Raw genomic sequence first — 23546 nt, 5'->3', positions numbered from 1 at the left:
TCGCTAGAGCAACTCTTGAGATCAGAGGAGTGAGGTTTACTCACACAGCGACTACTAGCTGGCCTCCGTTACACAAGGATGCAACTATCGCATTAAACTAAGTTCTAAAACATGATTTTTATTTTTATTTTGGCATTGTATTGGCAAACACCCCCCACATATCTTCCCCCTTTTACCCCTTGTAGACCTGTCCCACCCACTGCCCCAAGGAAAAAAAAAAAAAAGCGCAACTGCTTAAAAGGACACATTGTCTGCCTTTATTGTCTGTCTGTTTTACTTAATCTTTGCAACCATGCACACACCTCTCTCTACACTGTAGAAGAAGCACCGATGATCTGAAAACACATAAAACACAGACAAACAAGTAATCTAGAGTTTAGCGATCTCCATTTGAGATATTCTGCTCAAATGAGAGTGTCATACAGCCAGTCTGTGTTCCTTCATGAGCCACTTGCACTTTAATGATGAACTGTAAAAAATCCAAACATAGATCTCGACAATATTGCTTGTGATTGTGGCTGCTGAATAATTGAACTTACGCAACCTCTGCATGGCAATACATAGTCTTTTTGCTGTTGTTTTAATAGAAAAATATTAATGTAATTTGGAATTAATATTCAGAATTTCATTGTTTTAATTTTTGAGAGAAGTTTATTGTTTTACCAGTTTTCATAATGTAGACAGGATGTTAATTTATTTGATAAATAGCCTGTAATAAATTGGTACACTAGTGCCCGGTTTGACAGACGTGGCTTATGCTGCCTTCACATGCTATCGGAAATTTGATAATTCCCACTTTTGAAGTCGTAGTTAGCATGTTTGTGCTGTCTTTACTGAAAGCAACTTGCACTGACATTTCTTAAAATATGTCAGTGCTATTGTTTTGTCTCAAGATGATCGTCAGTAATGTTTTTTTTTTCTAAGGCATATTTATAAAAGCTCCTTAAATTACCTAATTTAACTAAGGCCTACTAGGCCTAACTCCTAACGAACACACAAGACTTTCTACACATGCAAACAAACGGCTTTCTGAAGACAAAGAAGCTGGTGACGTGCAATTCATGCATCTATTTGCGGTCTCAGTGAGTCATCTATTTATGATCTAAAGCAACCCTCCTTATTTTCCACACTAATGTTCTAGTTACCAGCAGGACTTCTTTTGTAATTTAGTCTAGCTCAATCAGACAATGGTGGGCAAAGTTAGTGTAAATAGCCTCTGCCAACAAGGCATGTTATTTGCACTTGTAAATAAGCATTCCATATAGTATTCCTTCAAAAATTCAGTTGCAGATCATTTGCAGGGCAGCTGTCAGTTTCAGCAGTTTTGGGAAGTTTCTCTTTGCAAAATGTAAAGAAATAACAGTCTGGGTTTGTAATGCTTTATTAAAAAAATACACAAAAAAATTAATTGGAGTTAAAAGAACTGAGCAAAGTTTATCCTTAAGCATTTTAAGCATTCATAGATTTGCAAGATTATGGCTATTTTAATGCATAAAAGACCTGAGATCTTACTGAAATCTTACTACTCTGTCTGCTGTCTATAAGCACTCTTTAATTTATTAATTGTTGAGTGCCTCGAAATAAATCTTATAAAACTCAGTGACTGGAACTCAGCATGTCTTATTATTCATGTCATGTACTACTTCTTCCCTTCTTTTGTGTCATTCATATCTCACCCTCTACTGGCTTACTAGAGAACACCACATATCCCTCTCTCTTAAGAACAAACATACCATAGCAACATGGTCTTATTACTAGTAACAGTAAAGATAACATTTTTAACATTTTCCTTTTTAGCCTTTTGATAATAGCACTCCTGACAGTATAAATTGAAATCAAAACCTTGTTGAACAAATGTTCCCAAAATAATGCAATTACTAAACACTCAATGTAACCCTCACAGACAATACTCACAGAATATTCACAGAACAGTTATACATTCTTTACCTTGTACTGCAGAGACACATATGATGCACTAGTAATGCGTTAAATCACATTTTACATCACATAATCCTAAATCCATGCAGGTGCACGCCTACTCCGAACAAGCCCTACTCCGTTCACCCCCTACCGGTTCAGTGTTCCCAGTGACAAACAATGGCAATTCACTGGACTCCTCTGTTCTGCTTGGAGCGAGTGCAGGTGCCAGGTGAGATGCATTCCAGCATCGTACATCTTGTTGTGTATTGAAGTATTAAACACCAGACCGGAGTGGTTCCTTCGATGCTCTTTTATTTAACACATGCCAAACTTGTCTTTTTAGAGCATATCACCTCTCGTTCTCTTTTCCAAGCAGCACTTCAACACTTCAACATTCCACTGCCACCTTGTGGTTAACTATGAACACAACATTTCCCCTCTTACTTGAAAGATTCTTCATATCACAGATTAGTATTCAAAACAAAGTTACTCTTGTAAGGTGACAAAATCACGTAAAATTACTGTGTACTTGTTAATAACTCACAACAACTTAACCAATGTAACTGACCTTGTTTTACTCTTTCTAATGCACAGTTTTAAGTATTTAAGCAATTACAACTGTTCACAAGCTCACGACATAACCAAAACAAAGATGCATGTTTTCTTTACTTTTTTTTCTTTCATGCATGTACAACTTCACTTCACTTCACTTTAAATCATATTCCTTCAACCACGTTGGCATTCTACGCACTCTACTACTTTTCCTGAGATTAAATGTCACTGGTGCTTGCAAGTTCTCATTCTGTGTGGTAACAGGGGCTGTAAAGCGAGCTAGTTTCGATACATTCCATTTCTTTTTGTCACTCAGAACGAAAGTACTCTTTCCGATTTGTTGCTCAATGTTCAGTGGTGGTGAGAACTGAGAAACACCCTTCTTCACATGCCCAGGTTGTTTCACTCTCACCTGGTCTCCTGGTTTGAAAGTGTGGTACTTGGCACCACGTCTTTTGTCAGTGTACTCTTTACTCTTGCACTGTTTGTTACTCACAGTCTCTTTCACTCTAGCACATTTATCGCTTTTGGGGCCAACAGGAAAAACATTCAGCTTTGTACGCATTTTGCGATGATGGAGAAGCTCAGAAGGTGAAACGGCTGTAGTACTGTGAGGGGTAGCTCTGTAGCTTTGCAAGAACTCAGTCACTGCATGTTTCCATGGTTTCCCCATCTGTTCCGCAGAGAGGATGCATTCTTTCAGGACTCTGTTCCACCTCTCCACAGCCCCATTGCATTGTGGAAAATAGACCGTACTACGCATGTGACTTATTCCTCTCTCCTTTAAGAATGCTGCAAACACACTGGAGAGGAATTGAGGCCCGTTATCAGTCACAACACACTGTGGATTTCCCTCTCTACTGAAAACTGATTGGAGGAATGATGTGACCACCTCAGCAGTGACATTCTGAGAAAATGCTACCTCAAGCTACTATAGTAATCCACCAGACAAATGGCAAAACGACAATCAGAAGGTCCTCTCTCAAAAGGTCCAACGATATCGATCGCTAGTTTCTGCCATGGTCCAGATGGCAGGCTGACAGGCTGAAGCGGAGCCGGTGCTGTTTTAGCCGATTTGTCATTCAATTGGCACGTTAAGCAGGAAGAGACAGCCGACTGTACTTGAGCATCCATCTGAGGCCACCAGAATAATTCACGCAGCCTCTGTTTCGTCTGGACAATTCCTTGGTGTGTCTCATGTGCTAGGCTTATCATCTTAGAGCGCAATGTAGAAGGAACAAGAACACGATGTTCACCTCTCCTCACTAGCACACCATCCACACACAGTTCATCACGAATGCGAAAGAAGGGCACCAGAACAGGATCCAGGTCACAGCATTTTTTCGGCCAGCCCTGCCCGATTCGCAAGCGCAGCTGGGTTAACTCAGGACAAGCTTCCGAAGCAGCCATGAAATCCTCGACAGACAATGTAGGCAGTCCAGTAACGAAAGCAACCATCTCTGGTTCCACAGCAGCACTATCATTTCCTGTCGGTAATGGCAGCCTGGATAGACAATCTGCAGCACAATTAAGACGTCCAGGTCGGTAGATGACGTCATATGTGTAGCAAAGCAAGCGTGCCGACCACCGGGCGACCCGCATACCGGCCCGGCCAATGCCTTTGGTTGCCAATAGTGTAGTGAGCGCACAATGATCAGTTCTGAGCGTAAAGTGTCGACCCCACAAATACGGCCGCCATTTTTCTACGGCCCAGACACAAGCCAACGCCTCCTTCTCGACCGTAGAATATTTCCTTTCGGCAGCAGTAAGGGTTCTAGAAGCAAACGCTACAGTTCTCTCTACACGGTCTGGGTGTATTTGTGTCAAAACCCCCCCCAATCCATAGTCAGAAGCGTCAGTTGACACTATAGTGGGGAGGGAAGGATCAAACAACGCAAGCACCTGACTTCCAGAAAGCAGTTCTTTCAGCTCTTTGAAGCTGCGTTCAGCAGACACAGTCCATTCAAATTTAGAAGTTGACGCATCTCTAAGTAGCGCACGCAACGGCTCAGCAACAGAAGCGAAGTTCGGCAAGAACTTGCTGTACCATGAAATCAGTCCCAGAAATGAGCGCAAGGAAGCAACATCGTGTGGCGCAGGAGCCTCAATGATCGCGGACTTGTGTTCCTCATCTGGGAAAATTCCATGTTTGGAAATGACATGTCCAAGGAATTTTAAGGATGACTGGCTGAACGTACACTTGTCCCAGTTCAGTTGTAGTCCTGCGTCGGACAAGCGCTGCATGACTGAGCGCAGTGTCGCATCATGACTTTCCTGGGTGGCACCGTATACTATAATATCATCCAGGTAGTTCCTCACCCCACGTATGCCTTTCAGGACAGTTTCCATCATTTTTTGAAACGCAGATGGCGCGGAAGCAAGGCCATATGGAACCCGGCAGTACCTGAAGAGACCATCATGCGTAATAAACGCGGTGATGTCCCGGCACTCCTCGTGTAAGGTAAGCTGATGGTAAGCAGCCGCTAAGTCAATTGTAGTGAACACTGATGTGCCTCTTAAGTCACTCAACAGTTCGTCCATATGCGGCAGAGGGTGGCTGTCAACAATCAGGGCCTTATTTGGCTCGCGCAGATCAACACAGAGACGTATTTTACCTCCTTTCTTCGTGGTGACAACAATAGGCGAAATCCATGGGGAAGATTCTATTTTCTCAATTATGCCATTTTGCAGTAATGAGTCCAGTTCTGCAGAAACAGCTTGTCGAACGGAGAATGGAAGTCGACGAAGCTTCTGTCGAACTGGAGTAGCATCAGGTTTGACTGTAGGCTTATGAACAAAGCCTTTCACGCACCCCACAGAAGTATCTGGAGCAGAAATAGTTTCACCAACGAGTGCATGTAGGTCGTTAGGGGCAGTAACAGTACCAAAGTGAAAAGAACAGTTCAAGGCTCGAATTAGGTCCATGCCCATCAAAGCAGAGCCACCTTTCACAACGTAAAAACAAGCGGTGGTTACCTTTTCATTCAGTGAAACGTCCGCATGTAAACATCCTAGTACGGGGATATCCTCTTTCATGTACGTAACCAGTTTCACTTTGGGAGCAGTAAGTGAACAATCCGAAAAGTGTCGTTTGACACTGAAGAGCCTGTGTCCACGACTAATTCAGTCTCAATAGACGCACCATTTGCCGTTGTAACATGAACATTGCACAAAAGTTTGTCTGCAGAGGTATTTACAGTATCAGTCAAAAGAACAACCACGTCCGGGACCACTTCCCGAACGTCCTTAGAAGAACGGCAAACTTTAGAAAAATGTCCGGTCTTACCACAAGTACGGCATTTGGCTCGAGCGGCTGGGCAATTGGCAGCATTAGCGAGGTGATTTGTAGCTCCGCAACGGTAACACGCGCGATTCGCGCGCCGTGTAGTATCAGCCACAGATTTTGCTCCGTTAGAATGTGCATCACGCTTCTTCCGATGAAAGGGTTTAGAAGCTACGGCCTGAACTGCACTTTGTGCCGTGAGCACGTCCGAATTAGAGAGCGCTTGTTCCACCTGACATGCAATAACAATAGCGGTGTCAAGTGTCAATGATGGTTCAAGCAGGAGTCTGTCTCGCACTGCTGGAGCATACGATCGTTCGACCAGCTGATCGCGCAGCATTTCACTTTCCATGTCACCATAAGCACATGATGAAGATAAGTCCCGCAAAGCAGACAGGAACTGTGAAATGGTCTCATCAGCGCGTTGAGAACGCTGGCGGAAGCGATGTCGAGCGACCACAACATTCACCTTTGGGACAAAATGATCCTCCAACGCTGACATTGCCTCTGCAAATGTAGTTCCAGTATTAGGAAACGTGTAAAACAGCCTCTGGCCTTCAGTCCCTAAACTGTGTAGTAGAATAGCACGTTTCCTGGCATCCGGCCATGAGTCTCCTGTAGCATTAATAGCAAGCAAATCATTTTCGAACATTTTTCGCCAGGTAGCAAAAGGAATCGCAGGCTCTCCACTGCATGGCAGAAAAGATGCAGGCGTAGGCACGGAAACCATCGTCGCCAATTGTTGTGTATTGAAGTATTAAACACCAGACCGGAGTGGTTCCTTCGATGCTCTTTTATTTAACACATGCCAAACTTGTCTTTTTAGAACATATCACAAACATATCACCTCTCGTTCTCTTTTCCAAGCAGCACTTCAACACTTCAACATTCCACTGCCACCTTGTGGTTAACTATGAACACAACACATCTGACAGTTTATGTGTGTACAGTCTTTTCTTACCCACAACCTTTAGGGGTTTTCCAAATTTAAACTGAGTCTTTGGCACAATTCCTGGTCTCTTTACACGGACATAGGATCCACACTGAAATGAGACATGCTTTGCGCTGTTTTTGGTCACTGTACTGTTTCACTGTGCTGTTCAGAAACAGAAGGCAGCTGCTTTGTTTACAGGGTTATCAGGGTAATGGCTGCATTTCTGTTTCATCTGCGCCATCTATTGTTGGAGAGTGAATGTTATGTGCATTTTCATTCAGCGCGTCTCCTTCATTTGTTCCATTGCCATGCTTGCCTTCGATATTGGGCTTGTTTCAAACAAAAGTTTATTAGTTTGCATCCCTAAATATTTCTTTTGCTCTTTAGGAGCCCTCTCCTCAGACAGCACACCAAATATGCATTCTATTTACTCTGATTACTTGTAAATGTGAACTCGTGAACTGGTGTGACCACTATCGGGGAGACCCACTCAGATGCATCCACAGGCTCAATTACATCCTGTTGTACAAGCTTCTGTAATTCCTTGGACACCTCATCGCAGATTGAGAAGGGTAACCGCCTCAGTTTCTGTTGAATGGGCTGAACCTCAGGCTGAATCTTGACACGATGCACAAATCCTCTTGCACATACCAGTCTGTTCGGAACTTGCAGCTACAGACGAGACAGGATGTGCACACTGAGCTGTACTGACCTGATCATCACATAATTGTAAACACAGTCCAGTAAAGAGGTCTCTGGCCAGCACAGCTGATCCCTTTCGTACAATGTACAGGTCTGCGGTAGTGAAATGGTCAACATACGAGATGCTGGCCAGCAGGCATCCTTTCACTTCAATTGCATCGCCCCCAAAACTAACTAGACTGAGTTGGTCTAGGGGTGGGGGTGGTGGTGAGAAGGGTGCTTGATTGAACAATACAGTGTAAATGGACATTGGTAATATAGACACAGCCAGTCCAGTATCTACCATTAACTGAATGTCCCATTTTTGTCCTGTGCTTACACTTAATTGTACTGTACACATTATTTTGCCACAGTCACAAGCAAGAATGTTCAATATTAAACACAGGCACTTCAGGAACTGTAATTTCACTCACCTGTTTGCTTCCACAACATGACTTAGCATGATGTCCTTTTTTGTTACAATCTGGGGAAATTAGCTGCGCGTTGCTCGGATCCACAGCGGTAGCAGGTAAGTGAACGGGTGGATTTAAGAGGTCCGCACATCGCATTGACTTTGCTTTTGCTCCGTTGGGGCCTGTTGTGTTGTTGAACTGCTTGTACTGAGTTGTTCGATGACACTATCATCGCTTTGGCCTCCACTGTTGCAGTTTCAATTTGCCGTGTGACAGTCACGGCTTTCTTAAGGTCGAGTGGTACTTCCAGCAGCAGCCGTTCTCCGATGCGAGTTGAATTAGTCTTTTTAACCAGCTGATCGCGGATCATCTCGTCCTCCATAGTGCCAAATTCGCAGGTGGCAACCAGTTCATATAGAGCAGCGACATACTGGTCTGTGGTCTCGCCCACACATTAGCTCCATTGGCGGAAGTGGTAACGTTCAGCAACCACATTAACTTTAGGGACAAAAAAGTCCCGAATTGCACTCAAAGCAGAAGCGCACTTTAAGTATCATGTCCCTGTTGACTCACATTCAGGGTGTAGAACAGTCTTTGCCCCTCGGCTCCAAGGCAGTGTATCAGAAGAGCACGCTTCCTAGCATTAGATAGCTCCTCTCCCAGGGCCAGCAAGAAATTGTTGAAAGTTTTAATCCACGCTTTGAATGGAATCGGCGGTTCTCCCTGTGTTTGCAGAAATGGGGTGGGTTGGCTCAAACTCAAAGCCATCCTCGTCGCCAATATGTTGAATGCCTCGAAATAAATCTTATAAAACTCAGTGACTGGAACTCAGTGTGTCTTTTTATTATTCACTCACATGTCATGTACTACTTCTTCACTTATTTTGTGTCATTCATATCTCACACACAAGAGCTCCCTCTAGTGGCTTACTAGAGAACACCACATTAATGCAAGCTAATTCAAGCCTGGGAATATCTTTAACCAGAACCCCATTTCTTGAGCTAAAAATGTCAGCCAGAGGAGCAGCCATTGGAGAAGCTTTGTGTTCTTTACACTGTGGGCCCTCTAGACTGGGAGCACATTTCACTTCATAGGTAAAAAAGAAAGCACCATATGTAAAAACACAAGTGTTATGCACAACCCCATTTCTAAGATCAAAAGTGCATGTACCAAGGAGATCACTGTCCCAGTAGCTGTCTGCATCAAATATTACAAAGGTTAGTTTATTTGCCATGCTGATGTTAATAGGACGAAACTCAAATGTTTCTGGCCAACTTGGATTGTCATTATCATCAATAGTCTCAGTGCACTTGATTTGTGTGCCATATGAAACACTCACCTGCCTGTAACTTTAGTAATCCTGAAGACCTTGATTAGCTTCAGGTGTGTTTACTTAGGGTTGAAGCTAAACTCTGCAGGACAATGGCTCTTCAGGATCAAAGTTCCCCACCCCTGTTGTAAACATTCAGGGTGGCAAGTCTTTTTTTCAGCTGGACAGCAGTTAGACTTTATCATTTCACTGCTTTCACAAACACAAGCACATCGGTCTTTTGCACAGATCTTCTTGCCAATCTTGCAAGGCTCAGAGCAAACCTTCATGAATGAGAGCAACCCTAACCAAACACAACTGATCCAGCTAATCAAGGTCTTCAGGATTGCTTGAAAATCACAGACAGGTGTGTTAAGCCCTGGGTATACTTCACTTTCCGCGCCCGGACGCGTCGCGCGCGCAGTTGTGTCCGCGCATCTTTCAAAGTATACTCAACCGCGGATGCGTGCGGATGACTGAGTTCAACACATGCGCAGTACAACTTTTTTCTATTCTCTACCAGACATCGGAGAGCAGCACTGAGTCGTGTCATCAACGGAACATTCGCTGGGCATGATCAGAGAAGAAACACTTTTGCAACATAGATACACTGAACAAGAATCTAAAATGATGGAGAAGGATATGCTTCTAAGTTTACTCGTCTTGGAAGAAGTTTCTCTTTGTTTCAAGCGTGTTGTTTTTAAATCGCTCTTTCCACACTCTTCTTCGTCGACTGCACACTGTGCTCAGTACTGTGTGTATTGCCACCTATTGGACTCTTCTTTCTTGCTTGCGCGGTCTCGAAATTTGGGCTGCACGCGGACGGGGTGTGCGGCCGGGCGCGAGCCCTCTGCATGACGAAAAATTACATCATGCGGACGGTGCACAAATGCGGACGGCCGAAGTATACCCGGGGCTTTATGGGGCTATAACATACATGGGGGCTTTTAAAGGATCCTTTCACTTCTAGCAGTGATTGCAGTGCCAGGACTGTTCTGCTGTTCCTGCATGTATTTATGTATCAGGTGGTTGTTTTACTGTAGCATTTTTTTGCAATAGAGACTTTTGATTTGCACAAATATGCTTGTAGCCCAACTGTGGAAACGTTTTAGCCATGCAAGAAAGATGGTTTAATGGTAGTTGCCAAGTTATATGGTGTTTGTGTAACACAAGTAAGGAATTTTGCTTTGGTGACAGGAAATTTCATTGTTGGTGATGTGGTTGAAAATTCCCTTTAGTGTTTCATGCCTTTGTGGTTACCCATGTTCAGAGGTCCTCTGACTTGCTTTTGATAAAACTCTCAAATGGGTTTCATTGCAATCAGTTCAATCCAAAATGAAGACCTACAATGGCCTTCCCTACAGCAATATTAAGCAGAATTAATTTGACTAAATGAGAATTCATCTACAAGAAGTAGAATATCTGTTTCAAAATGCCTTATGCTGGGTACACAGTACAAGATAATCGGGCTGATTTTGGGCCGATTTCTTCCCTTCCGACAATCCTAGGTAATGTCCCGATTATCTTGATGGTTCTACAGATTATCTTATCAGATTTTCCTGTGGTGTGAGGTGTGTTAAGAGTGGCTGAATCTGCTCGGAAGAACGTCGGAGGCGCCCCGATCACGAATCGTAAATATTCAACATGTTGAATATTTACGATTCGTGATCGGGGCGCCTCTGACATTCTTCCGAGCAGATTCAGCCACTCTTGAAGTGTGGGGGGAACCCGAGGACAAACGCGCACACACTATGGAGATTATGATGTGAAATGAAACAATATCCAATCAGAAAGCGAGCTGACAGAAGCATAACAAACGCAGTCATGGCGCAACATAAAGTTAAATGGATTTGGACAGCAGAGATGGAGGATCAGCTTGACGATTTGTGGCAACAGCACGAGTATTTATACAAAGTGTCTTGTAAAACACCAAAATCATTCCAAATACTATCAACGCAATTTCTTCCTGCATTTCGTCCGTCATGTTTATTCTGAAGCCTCAAGAGATATTGCGAGATTTCTCGTGTTCACATTCGGGACTCTGGTTGAAAATCTGTTTGTGTGTGGTGTGCTGTGTTTGTCACATCATGGCACACCACACACTATAGGAGCAAAACGGTTGAATCCAGGATTTTTTGTCCTCATGTATGTGGTCTCTCACACTTTGAAAATCTTACAAGTTTTCAAAAATCTTTTAGTGTGTACCCAGCATTAGCAATGCCCCACAGCTCTACAGTCTTGCCTTACCTCCCCTCCACTAGTGCTTAAACCAAATGTTGCCAGGTTATATACTGTAGGCCAATGCAGTTTCTCTACTTGATTTTTTCTCAGCCTCATATGTGTTGACAAAGATGGCTCTACTAAAGTATGTTAGTGAACTAGATCTCTAAAAGGGATATTGGCAAGTTCCTTTAACTCCACAGGCATCTGAGATCACTGCATTTGTGACTGTAGACAACTTCATTCAATAAAATGAAGTAGCCTTTTCTCTTCATAGAAAACAATCACACAGGTCTGGGTTTATGAATGCTTTAATAAAACTTTTGAATTAAAAGAAAAAGTAAAAGTAAAATTTATTCTTAAGCATTTAAGCATCGGATCATTATGAAACTTTTCTAAGATTATGGCTATAAAAAGCATAAAGGATCTTAGCTCATACTGTAATCTTACATATATCTGCTGTCTATAACCACTCTTGAAGTTTTTTTTTGTCTTAAAGCTAATTCAAGCCTTGGCATGTCTCTAACCAGCACACCATTTCTTGAGCTGAAAATGTCAGCCAGAGGGGCAGCCATTGGAGAAGGTTTGTGTTCATTACACTGTGGGCCCCCTAGACTGGGAGCACATCTCACTTCATAGGTAAAAAAGAAGGTACCATATTTAAAAACACAAGTGTCATGCACAACTCCAGTTCTAAGATCAAAAGAGCATGTACCAAGGAGATCGTTGTTCCAGTATCTGTCTGCATCATATACTTCAAAAGTTAGTTTATTGTCCACACTGAATTTAATAGGACCAAACTCAAATGTTTCTGACCAATGTGGATTGTCATTATCATCAATAGTCTCAGTGCGCTTAATTTGTGTGTCATATTTAACTAATACAAAACCATCTGTTTCAGTACGTACATCTCCATACAGACCTTTAGCTCTGAGATTGTAGACTTTCAGGGTGGCAAGTCCTTTTTCAACTGGACAGCAATTAGACTTTATAATTTGACTACTTTCACAAACACAAGCACATCTGTCTCTTGCACTGCTCTTCCTGCCAATCTCGCAAGGCTCAGAGCAAACCTTCATAAGAGCATTTTCAATTATGTATTCTTCAACAGCTCTCTTCAGTCCTTTCCTGGCAGGGTGTTCAGTATTCAGTAAGAAATGGAGGGGTTTCAGAGAGTAGTGCACAATGTCAGGGAGGCTCTTCAAAGACTCAAGCCACTGCTTAAAGGAATTTGGGTGTGATGAACCAGAAAAAAGCAGATCTTCTCCATTTATTTTTCCTCCAATAATCTCTGTCTGACGCTCATTGAACATGGCGCTGAACTTTTGATTTGTCCCCATCTTCTTTTTCTGTTCTTTACAAAAATGGTTTTCTGCCTTCACGTCTGCTGTGTGGTCTGTACCAGAGGCTTCTACATCCAAACAGTCTTTTACTGCAGTATCTGTAAGCCCTTTCACTGTTGCCTGACAGGTTTTGAAGGCTGTTATGGCTTTCATTTGCCCCCCTAACTTGACATCTTTGATATAGTGAGTGCCATATGTGGTGATCAGGTTGCGGTAGGCGTCTGGATCGTAGGATGCAGGAAGTGATTTGATTGCTTCAAGAAACTCTGCATTAAGAGGGGGGTTTTCAGCTACATGATATCTGTAAAAAAAAAAAAAAACTTTTGAAAAAAAAAAACGTTTGAATTCAGTGGGATCAAAGAGGGAGCAATTTACAAATAAAGTTTTCATTCCTTTTAATAATCATTATCATTTTAACAGTATAAGAAAAAACAAGACATCTCTCTCACCTGTAAAAGCTGCATGCAATTTCATGTTTGGTGAAACTGTATTTGTCTTGTTTTGATTTTGTCATTGCAAATTTCGCTTCCCTGGAATGAGTGCTTCCAACTGCAGCTCCAGCAACTTTAATATCTAAACCAACTTTCCAGCTGACCGAGAGTGCTGATGATGAATCATTGACCAGTGCTTCACTTGATTCAAAGATCTGACTTGAAACTTTCATTGAACACTTTGGCAAAGTCCTCCAGTCTTCAACTGCTGCTGGTAGCTTCTGTTTTATTCCCTTGAAGTAATCATTTTTAGCCAATTTACAAGTGCCGTTTCCTAAATCCCATTTTTCCATGTTGATCAAGTATGAACCTTTTCGCTCCATGGTCACAACATCAAATCCCTCTCCAGCAAGATTGTGTCCTGGAATAAATGGAGTATCCTCACATGCATTTGATGCATCTCTGTCATCATCTTTAGAAAAAGCCACGAGAAGTAATGGCCATAAAACAACAAGGTAAACCTGCAACTGCATCTGTAAAGTGAGATAGTAACATTTCTGTCTAATCATTATTGTCAAATTTTACAGTACGAGAACAGTGAACTGATACTGTAACAATAACCTCCCCAAACAACAATCTTATTTTTAAACAAATTACAAACATTTTAAAAAGTGTACAAGTACGAAAAAGACTTTTTTCTTTAAAATAATAATATAATTTATCTGTTTCTTACCATTGAATTCCCAGGTGAGATGATCAAAAATGAGTCATGAAGTATCTTCTCTCTACCCTGTCATTTTATGGGTGTGTGGTTGTGGGATGGTTTGTGGTACAAATGATATGCCATGACGTGGCTATGACAATTCTTCAACATGTCCTCCAACCAATACACCCATATAGGTTGTTTGTCACTTCCCTGAAATACGACCCATAGGAGCGTTTATTAAAGTTGCGCCCCTATCGACAACAGGACACTTTCATTTTAATGCATAGTACCCTTTTATCTGCGTCATATTTCAGTTTTCACGTAGTTGAATTGGTAGAGCATTGCAATATACAACAATATGCAATCATGTGATCATGCGATCGTGGGTTCGATCCCAGTGAACACATGTGCTCATAAAGTGTATATGCACTATAAATCACTAAGATTAGGTTTAGGGTTGGGGTAGGTGTAGTCATTCATAAAAAAAAATAGTTTTGCTAAATGAAAATAGGACAAATGGTGGTTAAGGGACCGTGTAAAAAGTCCACACAATGCATTTAAATGAACACGCATTTTGATTGGTAACGACGGTAATACGTCATTTCATGACGACAGACGTAACACAACACTGTCATTATTTTTATGCCAGCTAGAGGGCGCATGACTTTAAAACATAAATATAGGTCGTAATAAGGTGCTTGAAAAAACGACCTATAGGTCGTTTCTCCTGTCTGGATCTTTCAAAACGACCTATAGGGTCGTTTTTTGGAGAAGGACAGTCTCCAATTCTTCTAATATTAATTAAACACATTGTGGGCCTAAGCTGTGCAAAGCTAAACATATGTTCTGTGAACAAAAAAAAGAACATTTTAAGTTCAAGTTCTTAGATGTGTCAATAACCTCTACAAATGGATCGTATTTTTATAAAATATCCACAAGATTTGCAGACTCTAATAACTTTAAAAGTGGTTTCAGTCCAAGAGGTCCCACTAAATTAGAGCAGATACCTGTACAAAGTATCTGTGCATCTGATGTTCCTTTTAATTTTTGTACATCAAGGTTGTAGATCATGTGCATAACTATTTGAACTAGTGATTCCTAGTTTTCAGTTCGTTTCTATGGTTCCCTAATGAGGGAACTTAACAGCGCGTCAGCTGGTGCTATGGGAATGCGTCCCATGTGACCCGGTGTCTGAGGCACGTGTACCAACTTGCCACTCATGGCCAACGCAGTGATGACGTTGAAAGGTGCGCCCCAACATATAAAATGTATAAATGTATAAAAGGGCACTTGAAAACATTTAATCAGTTTTAATGTATTTAGGAAGCTGCTTGTCTGTATGAAGACTGCAGTGTTATTCAAGGAAGAGAAGGTAAGAGAGCAGAGTTATGGCAAGCAGACATTTTAAACACTGTCCCTCTGTGCCAGTGTTTCATAACAGTAGAAAAGAGATATCTGCAAAGTCACAAGTTTGCAGCTCCGGTGAGCCTTCTATTTCTTTCAGACCTGCACACTGAGGTGTCAGGTTCGTGCAATCATCCATAATCCACTCGTGTTGCCTATTCAGCTTCGAATTTTTCAAATTAGAAGGGCTGAGCGAGTAGGGTTATGGGAGAATGCCTCAGGTTGAGAGGAATTTAACAAATTACCTCACCCCGTGGACATCTTTATCATTGAAGGAAGGCTCCCATTTTGCTCTCTAAGCCATGTCAAGAGTGTTTGTTTTGAGTTTTATTGTTAATAAAATCATTACTGCTGCAAATAGATCTCACTCTTTTCCTTTATTTTTCCATCACTGCTGACAGAAGAACAGACAGAACGAATGCATCTAGCAGTAGTTGGAATGCTCCTACTCTCCCAGGGGTATCGCTTCCTTGAGAGACACACAGAGGAATTTTTAGACCTTGTCTATCTGGTTACACTACGATGATGATAGCCTCTGTGTTTTTCAAGGGAGCTTCTGGGAGTTCGTGGACTAGGTCCACCACCATTTCAACTGACATAAAGCCAGAGCCCACCACAGACACAGAGCCCGAGCCTGCCGCAATGCCAGAGTCAGAATTGACGCCTGAGCCATATATCGCCTTGGAGCCCGAACCTAATAAGTCTGACCAGGTGCGTGAGCTGGCAACAATGTCCATGCCTGTGGATATACTGATGGAATATGAGGGAATAGAATGGAGCCCTGTCCCTTTGACTAGGGCAGATGTGGATGCGCTGAACTCTGAGGACCTGATTTATTTAGAGGAGAGCAAAAATGTTAGCACCAAGCCCTTTTCATTACCCAGCACTGAGTTATTGTTGTCTTTGATGTTCCTGGCCTGCCTCCCACTCCCACCTCCTCTGCCTGTTCCGAGTCAGCCAAGAGAGGTGTTCCTGAGATGTCTGTCTGTTCTGCGTTGGCCAAGAGAGATCTTCCTGAGAAGTCTGCCTGCCTTATTTCGGCCAAGGAGTCTGCTCTTAGACTGTCTGTGTGTCCAGTATAGGCCAGAAAAGCAGTTTATTAAAACCCTGCCCAGTCCTTCAGCCCTGTCTTCACTGCCTCTCATCAGTCCTTCATCTCCTCCTACACTGAAGTACATCCAAATTCATAGAATTCATAATAGAGTTGGCAAAAAGTACTTGGATGACCTACTACTTCTGGTGAGATTCTGAAGTGTGAATCCATTGGACACTTTACTATTCCATGAGGCCAAGGGAGAGGATTTGTGAATGGCAGGAAAGCGACGGATCTGACACTGTAGGTCACATGACAGTGACAACATGGCCGATGTCGTACATCTGAATTTCATTCATACTACACACTCCACAATTATTGGCACCCATAGTAATTATGAGCAAAGGCGGCTGTAAAAATAAATATGCATTGTTTATCCTTTTGATCTTTCATTCAAAACATTCACAAAATTATATCCTTTCATTGAAGGAAAAGAATTGAAAGTGGGGGGAAAATCACATTATGAAATAAATGTTTTTCTCCAAAACAGTTTTAGTTTAGTTTTAATCTAAATGACGCATGTGTGCAGAGTAATCAAGATCAGCCATCAAGAGCATGCAACTCAAGTGCATGCGCTCTCTCTTTACCATCAGTTAATGTTAGTAATAAGTTGGGGACACTTGACATTTGATATTCAACAGTGTTTTGATCTGCCTGCATTGACACCATTTTATGCGAACTGAACTGAGCTGGATGATGACATCACTGTTTACTTCAGTGCTGATATAGATAAATTAACTAAATTAATAACTATTGATTCTTACAACGGAATGAATCAATACTGAATTTACTTAAGATGGATAATGACACCATTTTCTTTAAGAGCTGCTGTGCAGCCAAAATTATATACCAGTTATCACTATAAAGCTGCTTTGACACAATCTGCATTGTTAAAAGCGCTATATAAATAAAGGTGACTTGGCTTGACTAATGTGATCCTTATTTTACTTTTTTTGTTAATGCCAATTTGTCATATCCGACTGAACAACAACTTTCCAGCAATGTCTGTGGAAAAGGGATGCGACTGACAAGCTTGTGCGTCTGTGCCGCTGCTTATCAGCACATGCACAGCAGCTATAGCATGAATTTTTAAATTTGTTTAACATACTGTTAATTAAATACATTTATTTTATAGACATCCTTCTCTGATATCTCCATTGTGCTCTATATTTGCTCTGCTGTCATTTTTCTTTATCTGGACGCAAACACTGTACATGCTAAGTGGTATCGGTTGTTGTTATCAGAGGATGTAATCAGTACGAGTATGAGTACACAATGTTACAGAATAGTAAACTCAAGACAAGGATTATTGAATATATTGGTTTATTGACAGAAATTAGCAATTGGCAATGCAGGTGGGTATATGCAGACTGAAAAACAGTTTGTGGATGAATAATGAATGGTACTGATTGATACAGTTTTGCAGGTGGTTTGGAGATTCCGAATGGATGGAGTGAAGGAGCACACACCTCGTCGTTGGAAAAGGTAAGTAACAGTTTCATAAGTACACAGGACAGAAGACTCTGGAGACAGTTGGGAACAGGAAGCTGTTGGAGAACTTCTGGCAATTCTACATAGAATAATCTTTGAAACTTGGAGAGAACATATATGGTGTCCTTCACTCAAATGAGACGAGACAAAGTGGGTGGACGAGGAGTGTGGTTTTATACTGAGAGTGATTGATGAGGGAAACCATCATCAACCCATAAGACCTTCCAGACGTTCCAAACCCGTAAGACTTTCTTCTTCGGAACACAAATTAAGATATTTTTGATGAAATCCAAGGTGTTTATATCCCCTATAGAAAGCAATGTAATTACCGTCATTCAAGGTCCAGAAAGGTGTTAAAGACATTATTAAAATAGTCTATGTGACTACAGTGGTTCAATCTTAATGTTTTGAAGCGACAAGAATACTTTTTGTGCGCAAAAACAAAACAAAAATAATGACTTCAATAATTTTTCAACAATTTTTCTCTACCCTGTCAGTCTCGTATACAGTTGATGCAGTGAAAGCTGTGCAGCGCTTCTATTTCAAACACTGACTCAAATTGTCCAGCCATGACTTCTTGTTCCAAAGGAGTATAAATATGAGGAAACACAAAGGCCAGAGGTGATTCTAGGATTTTACCATTAGGGGGGCTCAAAAAGTAATAATTAAGCTTTTGTTCACAATAAATGATGAAAATTTAGCTTTGCATCACAGAAATAAATTATATTTTAAAGCATATTCAAGTAGAAAAACATTATTTTAAATTGTAGTAATATTTCAGAACATTGTTTTTTTTTCTGTATTTTTGATCAAATAAATCCAGGCTTGATGAGCATGAAACTTCTTTCAAAAACATTGATTGATGTTTTTGTGTCCAATCTTTTGAATGGTACTATATATAATTTAAAATAGGCCTATACAAAATTCACATGATATGCAATAATACGTGCATGCATGAAATAAAAAAAAAAAAAAAAATCATGTTTTCTGTTAAGAGTGGACATTATATTAACAATAATAGTTGCTATGATCCTATTTTCAGCATGCTCACAGATGTTTTTTTCTTTTATCTCACAGATTTGAGAATCATAGTGACCAGATATTGGCCAACATTGGACAAATTCTGCATGAGTATGATGGTGAGATCACTGACTGGAAGCAGGAAAGTGTTATTTTTCTCCAGTGCATAGAAACACCAAACACCTTGGACATGCCAGGTATGCGATGTTCACTTATATCTATGAACAGGATTTATTTCCAGGTATAACTGTGTTCTCAAAATGTGCCTTTGACTTTCATTTATATTGTTAACTATATTCTAAATAAACTACAAAATAAACTACTACTTTGTCCTTATGTTCTTTCTTCCCTCTCACATACCTGACTGAAAGGCTCGTTATGCGGGTCTCTGTCTCCTCTGGTGTGAGTCACAGCATTATTCAGGATTATTCATGTCTCCACGCATATTGTCCTTCTAAACAAAAAGTGTCTCCCAAAATTTAAATCAATATATTGTTTTTGTGAATGAGTAGGCAGGATGATTTTCATATCATTTTGAAACAAAAACTCTAGTCTACAAGATCCATTAGTCAAAAGTCTTGTGGACACATTTGTTTTGTGGCCTTATTTCAGTAACTTACATTTTTTGTTTTTTCAGTAACCAAGCATAAATGTTATTCACTCAAATTTTCAAAACTGGTTTGCAGATAAAATAATTTAATTTTGAAATGCGCTATGTGGCTCTGATGCAGCCACCTCTGTCAGAACTCACCACTCTGTGGCCTAGAGCAAGGTCCGCCCACTGCCCACCTGATTTGTTGGGAGTTGCTAGTCCGGCCAATCAAAGTGGAGGGCTGAAGGCACTGAAAGTTTTGCACTCTCACACCGAAAGCACTTGCAAACTGAAGCTGATTCAGTGTGATCACGCATCAGTTGTTTCGCAAATGTAAGGCAGCAGCAGACGTTGCTGAAGTTGCAATAAATCACAATCCACTACACCAGGGGTTCCCAAACACATTCCTGGAGCCTCCCCAACACTGCACATTTTGCATGTCTCCTTTGTCTGACACACCCATTTCAGGTCTTGGAGTCTCGACTAATGAGCTGATGATCTGAATCAGGTGAAGACATGCAGTGTTGGGGAAGCTCCTGAAATGTGTTTGGGAACCCCTGCACTACACTGAATCTGCAAAACACCTCAATATAATCAGGACCTGAATTTCGGTGTGGGATTGCATGTATTGCGCATAATTCTACACATTCCCGCAGGTTTTGCGATTATTAAGCGGGAAATTACTACAAACTTTTAGACACTATAGCATGTAGATTGAACCGGTGACACGTGAACCGGTGTCTGACATGCTTATCAAATCACTATCATGACAGCCTATGACATCATCAAGGTGCGATCCTGTTTCTTAAAAACAGAGTCTCTAGATTAAACTTGCCTCTCAAAGAAACCTCTGGAAAGAGGAACTGCAAAATGGCAGTAAACCAATTCAGACCAGATCATAGAGACAGGCATTGTGGAGAACGGGACTCAGCACAGCGCTTTTCAACCCTTGCAAACAAGAAGAGTTATTCTGCTCAATCCTAGGATCTACAGAGTGCTTATTTTTCAAAGCACTGAGGAGGCTGTGCACTCTAAAGTGACCCTAGTGAGGGGAGTGCTCCCAGCCTAAGGGCTGATCTAACTGGGAAGCCTCGTGAGAGGCTTTCAACCGTCTGACCAAACTTAGGGAGCTAAGCACTCTAAAACAACCCTCAGATGAGGGGAGTACCAAGCTTGCCCTGATAGGTAAACCAGGCTGTAGGCTAGAGCCAATGGGGCTCCCAGAGGCTCCACTTGAGCCAAGCTAGGATGTGTACTCACTCTCAAGGAGGCCTGCTAAGGCCAGCTACCTGATTTCAAGCATCTACTAGCTGCCATTACCCAGTATTGCTGGGAGGTCGACCTCAGGAAGACCAAAAACCAGACAAGGAACTGACGAAATAAAGATCAAACTATACAAAGGATAAAAATGAACTAAACTAGAAACTGTAATGATTCACCATGAAAGAGATTAAGCATTAAATCAACTGTGGGAGTTTCCCTTTCAAGGGAATTCGCACTGCGTCGAATGATGCTGTGGGAACGCTCTGCGTGTGAAATCAGGCGAATGATGTGACAAGACGTCAGAGGCACGTGACGTCACAGACCAGGAATCTATAAAGCATGCTGAAATTAGTGCAGCATCTGCTTCTGTGTCTTCAGCAAGCTCTCTATGTGAAATCATTTGTCATACATATAAAAATGGCGAGTAAACAGCTGCAGTTTAGACCGTGTGTTCTTCACTGCCCTCGTTTCATTACGGGTGTTTGTTTGGGTATGGAGCTTGCACAGTCAGCGCTCGAGGGTGCTGGCTGTGTACATCGTGAGCAGTTCCCACCTGGTGCTCTTCGAGGAGGGCGCTCAAGCTCAGGTTCTTCTTGGTTCGGGTCCTGCTGCTGCCGAGGCACAGCGGCAATCTAGATCGTGGGGTTTGCAAATGGATCTGTCAGAGGGGTTTGAGATGGGCCCTGCCTTAACTCAGCCCTGCAGTTCCTTCCATACTGAGTGAGGCACCAATGCTGCACATATCCAGCTCTGAGGATACAGGAGATGTTGAGGATTTGCCACCTCACTCTCCTGCGTATGAGGAACTGGTGGAGGTTGTGTCTCGCACTGTTGCCAGAACATTTTTCTTTATCTGGACGCAAACACTATACATGCTAAATGGTATGGGTTGTTGTTATCAGAGGATGTAATCAGTACAAGTATGAATACACAATGTTACAGAATAGTAAACTCAAGACAAGGATTAATGAATATGTTGGTTTATTGACAGAAATTAACAATTGGCAATGCAGGTGAGTATATGCAGACTGAAAAACAGTTTGTGGATGAATAATGAATGGTACTGACTGATACAGTTTTGCAGGTGGTTTGGAGATTCCGGATGGATGGAGTGAAGGAGCACACACCTCGTCGTTGGAAAAGGTAAGTAAGAGTTTCATAAGTACACAGGACAGAAGACTCTGGAGACAGTTGGGAACAGGAAGCTGTTGAAGAAATTCTGGCAATTCTACATAGAATAATCTTTGAAACTTGGAGAGAACATATAAGGTGTCCTTCACTCAAATGAGACGAGACAAAGTGGGTGGACGAGGAGTGTGGTTTTATACTGAGAGTAATTGATGAGGGAAACCATCATCAACCCATAAGACCTTCCAGACGTTCCAAACCCGTAAGACCTTCTTTCTTCTTCGGAACACAGATTCAGATTAAACATCGACTGGCCAACTGAGAACAGGACATTCATCCAAAAAGCAAACTTGATAAATGCTTCCTGCCCTCACGAGCGGCATTCCAGAAGCTCCTCCCCTGCTGCTTTCAGGTCTCCAGGGGTGCTATTTATTTTATCTACACTTTTATTTAGTTCTCTATGTCTGATGTGCTTTAGTGACAGGTGTATGACACAGGCTACACCGTAATTTAAATGCACCAGTCTTTAACGGGCAGTCAAACAGAATACCATAGCTCCAGGCTGGACAGTAACTTCTAAACAACAATAGCAGAGTACCCTAACTCAATTTGAGCATTCCAAAACAAAGGCAAAGAGTGGTAACTGGTGTTGCGGTATTCTGCCTTGGTTTCTCCTGGGCTTTTGGAAGTTACTGTTAAGACAATCCATTATTTTCTCGAAAAACAAAAGAATTGACTCAAGATACTTATCCACATGATAAAAGAGGCCTTGAATGTCCCAAAAATATTAATAACTAATTTTTGACCAAAAATGAAGTTACTGCCTTTTGCCTTTGTAGGGCAGTATATACAGCAGACTTACTTACGTTCGTTGACAGTTTATCAGCGTCCCTCCACCACCCCATCTCCTCACTTCTAGTCCAAACTATTCTTATCACAACCCGGGGGAGTACTCTGGGTTCAGGCCAAAATTCCGAGCTTGGAGCCCTCTCCCTGAACAGCACACCAAATACGCATAACCTTTACTCTACTTAATTATATGTAAGTGTAAACTTGTGAAACTGATTTTGGACAGACTTCTGAGGCAGCATAATGGTTTCATGATCTACAGCAAAATAAAAAGAGCTTTGGTGGAAACTGATATTTAATTAATATTTAATAGAGCAAATATTTAATTACTACAATAGTAATTTCTCACTATAAATGATACTAAAAGTGTAAAACGTTGGTCAAAAACATACATTTACACACAAACTGACCACCAAACGCAACACTTAACTGTCACGGAATGGAACGCACAGGATTGATATAAAGGGCAGCAAAGGATATATCTATGCTGCCTTCAAAAATCAATCAGATGAAGGTAACTCAGAAGATTGGTGGCTGAAACAGAGATGCCACAAGAACTCATCCAAATCCATTCATAACCATGTTTGGAAACCTTAAAATGGATGTAAACTACAGCGCATCCATTTCATTCTTATTCAGAGACATTAGTATTCTCAGTGACAGCTATTTGTAGTGCAACAAATTCAGCTATTAACATACAAATGAATAAATGCATGACAGTTTAACTTTTTCCATCATGTTTGGATTCTGTTTGTTCAGAACATTGCCTAAGGTATTCTGACGGTGGTTTGGAAAGGGAGTAATGCACTGTTAAATCTTTAAAGACGTTGTTCTAAATGTGTGCTTTAGATTATGCAAATGAGTTCCACGGGGGGAAAGAAGGGTGGGCCATACTGTTTGTGCCTCTCTACTAA

General features: G+C 41.6%; 2 protein-coding genes across 3 annotated transcripts in view; one reads left to right on the top strand and one right to left on the bottom strand.

The window, feature by feature from the left end:
- The window catches only part of LOC127500562 (uncharacterized), a 52417-nt gene that overhangs the window by 24864 nt on the left and 4007 nt on the right, over window positions 1-23546 (top strand). The window lies entirely within an intron of this gene.
- LOC127500558 (perforin-1-like) lies at window positions 11608-14053 on the bottom strand. 2 transcript variants are annotated; one of them, XM_051871779.1, is made up of 3 exons: window positions 13820-14052; window positions 13105-13619; window positions 11608-12956 (listed from the first exon to the last, which is right to left on the bottom strand). In XM_051871779.1, the coding sequence occupies exons 1-3, from the start codon at window positions 13820-13822 to the stop codon at window positions 11759-11761; spliced, it is 1716 nt and encodes a 571-aa protein (XP_051727739.1). In that variant the 5' UTR covers window positions 13823-14052; the 3' UTR covers window positions 11608-11758. The 2 variants fall into 2 exon arrangements, with proteins under 2 accessions (XP_051727739.1, XP_051727738.1); XM_051871778.1 differs by having other exon boundaries at window positions 13105-14053.

This window comes from Ctenopharyngodon idella, chromosome 19 (assembly GCF_019924925.1).
Source record: "Ctenopharyngodon idella isolate HZGC_01 chromosome 19, HZGC01, whole genome shotgun sequence".
In the NCBI taxonomy this organism is placed as follows: Eukaryota; Metazoa; Chordata; class Actinopteri; order Cypriniformes; family Xenocyprididae; genus Ctenopharyngodon; species Ctenopharyngodon idella.
The sequence above is the reverse complement of the archived record's forward strand: the minus strand, read 5'-3'. Positions and strand labels throughout refer to the sequence as shown.

Bases quoted from the DNA above. Each gene is read 5' to 3' on its own strand.
- LOC127500558 (XM_051871778.1), bottom strand. From the start codon at position 13,655: ATGATTAGACAGAAATGTTACTATCTCACTTTACAGATGCAGTTGCAG. The intron at 12,957-13,104 runs GTGAGAGAGATG...TTTTTTTTACAG, and splicing joins ATTGCATGCAGCTTTTACAG to ATATCATGTAGCTGAAAACC.